General features: G+C 38.8%; 2 protein-coding genes across 2 annotated transcripts in view; one reads left to right on the plus strand and one right to left on the minus strand.

The window, feature by feature from the left end:
* The window catches only part of LOC107722996 (L-rhamnose-binding lectin CSL2-like), a 21,300-nt gene extending 15,145 nt beyond the window's left edge, over positions 1 to 6,155 (plus strand). The window contains exons 10-12 of the mRNA XM_016531495.1: positions 4,933 to 5,071; positions 5,284 to 5,393; positions 5,541 to 6,155. Of these exons, the coding sequence (XP_016386981.1) occupies positions 4,933 to 5,071; positions 5,284 to 5,393; positions 5,541 to 5,542 (251 nt within the window). The 3' untranslated portion in view covers positions 5,543 to 6,155. The remainder of the gene's footprint in view (positions 1 to 4,932; positions 5,072 to 5,283; positions 5,394 to 5,540) is intronic.
* A 1,345-nt stretch (positions 6,156 to 7,500) lies between these two features.
* On the minus strand, positions 7,501 to 8,845 carry LOC107722984 (14-3-3 protein beta/alpha-B-like; the record flags this gene model as incomplete). Its single annotated transcript, XM_016531484.1, has 3 exons — positions 7,501 to 8,135; positions 8,224 to 8,319; positions 8,660 to 8,845. Coding segments are annotated over 3 exons (333 nt in total), but the record flags the coding sequence as incomplete, so codon positions are not given.
* Positions 8,846 to 9,401: the final 556 nt, after the last annotated feature.

Raw genomic sequence — 9,401 nt, forward strand, 5'->3', positions numbered from 1 at the left:
AAGATGCGATCTAATCCTGTTTACATGAAATAAGCTGCTCCCGAGCAGGTTTAAGCTTACGGACCTGTTGCTATGACAGCAACTCCGGGATGAGCTTCGAAGAACCAAAAAATCCAAGATCATGCCAAATCGTCAACAATCAAATCCAGCTAACTGAGTTAGCAACGTACGAAGAACAGGCCCCTGTTCTGCCTGCTATTCTAAAGAAAAATCTTAATCATCAGTGAATGTTTGCAGTTTTTGATCATCCAGGTGACAACACACAGTATTAAGAATCAGTTTTAAGAATTAAAAATCAAGCATGTAAATTTTTTTACTTGATTATTTAGTCTTGTGGTTTGTATGCACACATATTGATTAAACCAAACACCTATAATTCATGAAGTGAATAAAGTCTGATCAACCACAGTAAAATAATGCTGCCACACCAAGTTTTCGAAATGCCCGAATTAGAATTTGTTTTTATTCTGTTTCTCTGTTCTGTTCAGGGGCCCGTTCTTCGTACATGGATTACTCAGTTAGCTGGATTTCATTGTTGGTGATTTGACATGATCCAGGATTGTTCGGTTCTTCGAAGCTCATCCCGGAGTTGCTGTCATAGCACAGGGGCCCGTTCTTCGTACGTCGCTTATTACATCCGAGATGAAATGTCACATCCAAGATGATATCATCGCGCTAATCAGAATCTGGCTAATTCGGTTCTTCGAACGCACCTGTTGTTGATGATTAGTATGGCTGGATTTATTTCAATGTATTAATTAGCAATTCATTTAATTTTATATTTGAACAGATTTGTTACGTGACAGCATTAATTAAAGTTTCTTAAGGGTCAAGATCATGTTATCTGCATCTCCTGCGCTCCATCTGTCACCACTCAAATTAATAAACGAGTCTACATTATCTGTATAGCATGTGTGTAAGACTCGAATACAATTAAGAAGTAATAATTTTATGACGAATATGAGCTCAAACCTGCACAGGAGCAGGCTTATTTCACGTAAATAGGATTAGATTGTGTCATTTTAAGTAAAGGTGATAGTGAACATCTGTCCCAGCCACTGCTATATTCTTACAAGAGCACCATATGAACCAGGAACATTTATTTATAAAAATAATAATTAAAAAAAAAAAACAATTATAAAATTATTTTGAAAATAATTAAAATGTTGTGTTTTAAAATGTAAACAATCCTCGTCTACACTTGCGTTTTCACTGTGTTTCAGAAACGTTCTCCGTCCACACTACACAACCGAAAACGCATGTCACATGACCATTCATGCAGGTACAACCATAGATATGTATAGGTAGATTCCCCATTCGACTGCGTCAAGCATGTAACGCGTCCGCCATCTTTAACGGTTGACTTGACGTCATTCACCATAATAATCAATGAATATTCGAAGATGCCACAATCCTGCACAGCCGATAGTTGTAAAAACTGCCAGGATTTAAATTCCCGAAGAAACGGGATAAGCTTTCACAGGTGAGAATGTGTTAGTTTGTGTTATTAAATGTATTAACTCAATATTACAAGTTTTGAAACATTGTGAATGACTTCAAGTTTAACTTACCCTTTGAATATGGCGGACGGCTTACGTATAGCGGCCCATAGAAACAGTCGCTAATGAGGCATCTACCTATACAAATCTATGGGTACAACCATAGATATGTATAGATATCTATGGGTACAACAAAAACAGAGACACAATCACATCAACGAGTATGATGTTATTGTTTACATTGTCGTCAAGGATACGCAGAGCGAATGTGAGCAGCCATGCCATCGTTTTTAAAAGTCTCTGTTTGGGTGCGTTTACACTGAAACGCAACCCCCGAGTTTTCAAACTAAAACGGGGTCTGTTGCATTTTCAAAAGTCTCCATTTTCGAGGGTCGAAAACTCCGGTGTAGTGTAAATGACAGGCATAACAGTAGCAAAAGTTATGCATTTTAAAATGAAAACTCACTAGCGTAAACATAGCCTTAGGCTACGTCCACATGAAGTCAGAGCTTTCCCAATCCGATCTTTTTTTCCCCTCGTCTCAAGAAATATCTGCGTCCACACGAAACCGACACAAAACGATGTAGTATACATGCCAGACCAGTATGTGGCACTGTAATTCTGCCACAGAGATACACTAAAAACGGAGAAGAAGACTTGGACTATGCGCATAAACCTTGCGCACGGTATACAAACGAACATGGAACAATGTATTTATTAATCTGTGTTAATGTTAGTTAATAAAAAGACAATCGTTCAGTGTTTGTTCATGTTTTTGTTGCTGTTACGTGACGTAGCGGTGTCTGACTAGGGGTGAGACGTGGGCTGATTACGCCATCGTTTCAGAAATTATACGGATTCGCTGTCCACACGAAAACGCAAGGGCGGCGTTTTCAGATTTAACCACTCTGGGACCCGGTTTCAAAAAATTTTGATTAGGTTGCTCAGTTCAAGTGTGTTTAGTTAGGTTCTCCCTTTGTTTTTTTCTGTCTATTTATGCCCTGTGGCTCTTTCAGTTCATTTTCAGTTCTACATCGCGTTAAGCTGGTTGTTTTGTTTCTGTTCTGGAGTTTTATGTTAGTTTCTGAATAAAGACTGCTGCATACAGATCCTGCTTCCTCTCTGCTGCAACCAGCGGTGACAGAAGAACTGACCCAAAAGATGGATCTACCGGCAGTCCAACTATTGTGTTTGGACCAGGAAGAGCAGTCCCTCGAGGCCCACACTAGGAGGTTTCAACAACTGGCATGCCTCACTCACTTCCCAGACCGATCGCTGTGTATTTTCTACCTGACCAGCTCCCGAGACCGTTCCAGTGAGTGCAATTCCTGAGCCTGTTCCAGTGTCGGTTCCAGCCCCTGAGTCCGCTCCAGATAAGTCTCCAGAGTTCCCTCCAGCCCTAGAGCTTGGCCCAGAGAGCACTGGACTATCCATCATGGCTATAGTGTTGTGTTTCTGGGCCACACACACCTCGGCTCCAGCCCCTGACCAGAGTCCAGTAATGGCTCCATATAAGTCCCCGATGATAGTGGCCGAGCCTAGCGTCAAGGCCATGGAGACCAATCCTCCCTTGCCCCCTGAACTGCCGGTGCCGCCCTGTTCCTGTTCTGGAGTTTTATGTTAGTTTCTGAGTAAAGACTGCTGCATACGGATCCTGTTTCCTCTCTACTGCAACCAACGGTGACAAATGTAGGCTAAAATACTGGTAAATAAAGCAAAATATTTACAAACATTATAAACACAGCAATAGGCTATTTTAGTTCCCTTCTCTTCACAGCAAATCCTCTAAAGTTAACAGTATTTATGCTATAAACGTCAAGCCAAAACGAATGAATTTATAGCAAAACTGCACTTACCTCTCTCCTTCGGCACAAATCCAAATGTTTCCATATTCGCAACGTATGTGGATGCTAAAATATTATTTATTATGTAAACTATAGGCTTTGTACTTCACTCGAATTATCGACGTAAAACATAACAGTACAGTGAGGCGGTGGTCACTCTGAATGGCACATATTGTACTGCGGACTATTTAAAGTGAGCAGTGTAACTTTTTATGTTTCTTCAACTGTTTTATTTTGATAATGAACAGGCTGATGTCAAGTTATCAAAAATATGTTGTGTGCGTGTCACCGGCGCAATCACCCTTAAGGGCCTGTTTACACCTGCATGGTCACTTCATGCATTTACTTTGATCAGATAGCTATCCGATCGCTCAAACCACTTCAGGAGGTGGTCTGGGATGCATTCAGACAAAACTGGACAAATGTAAATGCATCTGTTGTTGAAACCACATATTAGTCCTCCCAAAATGTAAAAATAATAAACTTGTGAGAGTGTGTTATAGGCTATATGACATGCCATAGCCAGATATGACAGCGCTAATGCAACACACATCGCCGCAGATGAGTAGCCTATCTCTTCAGCAAGCTGATGCGCAAACTGCCGCAAAAGAAACTGAAAGTAGCCTAAGTCGCAGACTCTCAACAATCATCATCATTAAAAGTAGTAAGACCAGTATTGGGTAAGTTACTTTCAAAAAGTAATTAATTACTAATTACATCATCAATATTGTACTTAAATTGCTTTTCTAATTACTCTGTCTGAAAAGTAATTTAATTACTCAATAAGTAACTTAATTATTCAAATCGTTAATTACATCTTAAAATCCTTATAAACCTTAAAGAAAATCTGACTTTTTAAGTGGTCCCCGGTGCATCTACCAACCAAGGAAACGTGAAAAAGATTAACCCAGTATCTTTGTTTTGGTAAGCCTTTTTCTGCAAGCATCTGAGAAAACGAGCGAGTCTGATTTCACTCCCTTGGTGACGTTGCAAAGGGATCTCATTATAATATTACCGCCCCTTAATCTGTAAGTTTCCACCCACGGCACCTTCATTTGATTTCGCAAGCGACAACGGTGTAGCTCAGTGGTTCCTGAATATACTGTGAACTTAATGTAATGTTTTTGGACATTGTATGTTACAATTAAATAAATGTATTATAGTTTAAATTTATTTCTAATTCAATTAGCTGAACTCAGGAGTGCTTTTTTGACCCACTGAAGTACATCATTATATATAATTAAATAATTAAGCACAATTAGCACACTTCTTTTTTCACAAGGCAAAGCAAATAAACCACAGTTTACAACATTTTAACATGGTTTTAAAAGGCATGATCACAGTACAGGCAGCACACATTCGCTAAGCCTGTTTTACATTTGTTATATTTATGTTTTTGTTTTTTTAATTGCTTTACACGAGTTGCGACGAGTGCCCTGACCTGTGGTGTGTATTCTGTTCTTTCTGCTTATTTTTACCATTTTGGTTGATGATGCATTAGAGTTTATGACTAAATGATAAAACATTATAGTATATAATAACCTTTTTTGCATCCAAGAGACTGTAAAAAGTTGAATTGATGTTTTCAGATGATGGGACTGTCATACGCATTCACAGCGCTAACTACGGCCGAACTGACAGCAGCACGTGCTCTACTGGACGACCTGCTTCTCAGCTTGCCAAAACTGACTGCTATGCCTTAAATTCACAGACAGTAGTCACTAGTGGGTCAGTTTACACACTCAATGTATACATTTTCACATTCAGTCTTTGCCTTGCTGAAAAAACAACAGCAACCTAAACCACGCTGGGAGACCAGCTAAGACTAACGTAGTCTAAGTGTTTTCCCCAGCAGGGTAATCAAATTACTTTAATAATACCAATAAAATCATTTTTTATTAAGTTTTTGTTTCATTAATTTATATTTTATCATTGTGTAGATGTGAAGAGAAAAACAGCTGCTCCATATTGGCCTCCAACAGTGTCTTCTCGGACCCATGTGTCGGCACAATCAAGTACCTGTACATCTCATACTCCTGCGTGTCTAAGTGTAAGTGTGACTGTACAGAGCAATGATACTGCATATGTGTGCTAGTTTTCTAATGCGTTGATTAGTTTTGTTTTGGTTTTTACTCATGAACTCACTCATCAGTCTGGACTGATAATAGCTCATTACTGTTGATGTTTGTGTTTGCAGAGAATGACAGCTAATCTTGTGGATTTGGCCTCTTCAGTTCTCTATCAGCATCTCTTCTATTTTAAATGCGCTGAAACTAAATCTATTTCTTCATTGTTAACGCATCTAATATTATATGGTATTTGCTGTCTTTCCTCTTGTAAATATATGGCCAAAAAGGTAATGGTAGAATACTAGTATGCTAATCTGAAATCAGTCTTTGTGTCTGGATGAAATCAGTGGCTTTGATTCTCATACGATTAATTTTTCAATAGGCCTTGCTTATACACTATGTTGTGGGATTTTCCTTACAATAAATGCTTTTCAAATGAGAATGAGGTGAGTGTGTCTTGTTCTTAAAAGCATGTTGATTGTAAACACCAGCTTTACCTTATCATCATTTACCAAGTGTTAGGGAAAAGAAAGGGTGCACATTTGTTCATTTACATATTACTGACATTGTAACAATGCAATGCTGGTTATCCCTATCCTTTAAGAAGCACAGTGAAGTCTATTATTAAGAAGTGGAAGGTATTTGGTACAACACAGTCCCTCACTGGATCAGGACGTCACGCCAAACTGGATGAAAGAGTCAGGAGGAAACTGGTCAGAGAGAAGACCAAGAGGCCTACAGCAAATCTGAAGCAGTTACAGGAATTTATGACAAAGAGTGATCATTGTGTGCATGTGACAACAATATCACAAATTCTCCACAAATGTGGCTTGTATGGGAGAGCTGCAAAAAAAAAAGCCACTCCTCAAGAAAGGCCACATGCAGTCACGACTGAGCTTTGCCAAAACGCACCGTGAAGATTCTGAGGCCGATGAGACTAAAATTGAATTTTTTGGCTAAAAACACCAAACAATATATCCGACGGAAATCCAATACAGTTCACCATCCAAATAACAGCATTCCTCCAGTAAAGCATGGAGGTGGTAATGTCCTGTTATGGGGTGTTTCTCTGCAGCAGGGAACTGGAGCACTTGTCAGGACAGAAGGAAAAATGGATGGGGCAAAATACTGTCAAATTCTTGAGGAAAATCTGCTGCCCTCTTCCAGAAAGTTGTCAATGTGAAGAAGGTTTACCTTCCAACATGACAATAACCCAAAGCACACAGCTAAACTGAGCACACAGTGGTTGAAGGAGAAAAAGTGAATGTCCTTGCATGGCCTAGTCAGAGCCCAGACTTAAACCCCACTGAAAATCTGTGGAATGACTTGAAGACACAAACACTCACCATCACATTTAACTGAACTTGAGCAGTTCTGAAATTAAGAGTGAGCAAATATTGCAAAGTTTAGATGTGCTATGTTAGTAGAGACAACATATCCCAACAGACTCAAGGCTGTAATTAAAGCAAAAGGTGGTTCAACAAAATACTGACACAAGGGGGTGATCTTTTTTCCAACTCACTGATTCAGTTTTTTCTCTCTCTGACATGTTGGATGTTATAAATTGTAAATACAGCTGGATAAAACAAAAACTGTGTCCGTCTTCATTTCAACAAAATGTGATTATTTTAAAGGGGGGGGCGGGGTGATTCTTTTATATACCCACTGTACCTGGTGGTAAAAAATTGGGACTTCTTAAACATGTCATTCCTACCTCATATGGTAAAAACCATGTTTTAGCTCTTTTGATTAATATGGCCCATAAGGTATTATTAACATAGTATGTCATATCAGAAACTATCCTAGATAGCTCTTTTGATTAATATGGCCCATAAGGTATTATTAACATAGTATGTCATAGCAGAAACTATCCTACATTTGGGGCTTTGTTTGCAAGAGAACATTAACTGAACTTTAACTTTAAACTGGTTTTACTCATTCAAGTTAATACCATTTAAATAATTCAGAATAAATCAGTGTCCTCTTCGAAATTAATGTTTAAAAATGTCACTGCTTGTGTTTATGAATATGACATTCATTAAAATACAGCTTAAGCAGCACAGAATTGAACACAAGAAAGCAGAGAAGTTAGACTTACTCTGTATTTGGTGAAAACAAACTGCCAGTTTAATAACCATACAATAAAACCTGTAAATACCGATGAATTATACAAAAAAAAAATGATTGTAACAAAAAAAAACAAAAAAAACAAAGAGGATGAAAAACACACAACCAGCTAAAGTGGAACAAAGGGAATTATCAGGAAGGACGATTAGAGTTCACAACCCCCGATCCCCAATACACTCACTCTCACATTCAAACACACACACACACTGTTAGCAGCACACACAATCTTACAGTCACTCAGACACGCATAAAGGACAGGGTTTGATAATCAGTACATGTTAAATTCACAAACAAAATGACTGGACCTGCTATAATGTCAGCATGTCACCCTGTGAGCCATCCCCACCCACCTCCCAGCCACGGGGGCTTCGCTGAGCGTCTTCCTGTGGGTGGTGATCATCACTCAGAAGGTACAGGGGAGCGAGACGGGAACTGGATTGAGGGGGGTGGGTGCTGTAGGGTGGAATGAGGTGGGAGGGTTGGTGGAAGCCATTTGTGTATTTAAGGTGGATGTGTGTAGGTGTTTGGAAATCAGTGCTGCTCCCCTAGTTCTCATTGTCGCCTGCTTCGTCACCCTGGTTTTCTGATGTCCAAAGCTGCATGTATGAGAATGAATATAATATAAGCCAATTAAGCACTTAAACAGAAATATAACTGGTGCAGAATGTATAATGGAGGACTTACAGTGAGGTTGTCCCTTAGAAGCTGCATGATCAAGGTGCTGTCTTTGTAGGAGTCCTCATTTAAAGTGTCAAGCTCAGCAATGGCTTCATCAAAAGCCTGTAACAGAGGCACTGGTTTCTCATTTGGGCTGAGCATGAAATACACTGGTGCTTATATTTGATTTGGCTCAAACAATGTTCACTGTAGTCAAAGAAATAAAATACAAATTCATATGATGAAGCGTAAGAGGCTGTTCACATAGGACACAATCTAGTTTTTTTTTTTTTTTTTTTTTACGCACTAGATGGATATCTTTGGCGACTGTACTGTCTCTCACTACATGGCAAGTTAAAAACAGTTCAACTGCTATAATGGGTCTCTGTCCAAATTTTATTAAATGCAAGAACTCGTCCTGTGTGAACGGCCCCTTATGCTGCTAGCATTTAAAGATACCAACCGTTTTAGCGAGGTGACAGGCATTCTCAGGAGAGTTGAGGATCTCGTAGTAAAAAACGGAAAAGTTGAGGGCAAGACCCAACCGTATAGGGTGTGTGGGCTGCATTTCCTTCTTACTTATCTCAAAAGCATCTTGGTAAGCCTTCTGAGAGTTCTCAACCGTGGCTGAAAGAACAAAAAGTTGATATGTTGATTATATTAAAAAAAAGCCAAATATATAATTAATTTAATATACTTATGTCACCGATCGTCGGACAAATAGATAATAGTGATGCAGTGAAATGAATGTTTTACAGAAAACAAAAAGAAAGTTCTTATTTAATCAAAAACCAAAACTGAATATGAAGTTCCTTGAATTCACTTTAGGTAACTGAACTCATTATGCTGTTAAGGGTGTAAAGTTCTTCAGCAACAAGCCACTTCTCAATGTTTCAGCCGAACAAATTTTACATAGTGCTACTCTAGAATCATTTTTGGTCACACTGAAGTGTATCCAAACTGCTGACGTCTTCAGCTGTTGTAGCTTTTTCACAGCATGTTAATGAAATAGATGCTAAAACAGTCAAAACGCACCTTTGGAGAAGTGCTAATTAAACTTCACTGTGATCTATGATTTCAGTTCTCTAAAAGTATTACGCCGGAAACCTTTTTTTTTTTCTGTTTTGGCCAAATATTTTTAGTTTCCAAAATTTTGGTGTATCACTCAATAGATGGATAGATAGATAGATAGATAGATAAATGAC

This window comes from Sinocyclocheilus rhinocerous, unplaced genomic scaffold (assembly GCF_001515625.1).
Source record: "Sinocyclocheilus rhinocerous isolate Xijiao unplaced genomic scaffold, SAMN03320098_v1.1 scaffold2559, whole genome shotgun sequence".
In the NCBI taxonomy this organism is placed as follows: Eukaryota; Metazoa; Chordata; class Actinopteri; order Cypriniformes; family Cyprinidae; genus Sinocyclocheilus; species Sinocyclocheilus rhinocerous.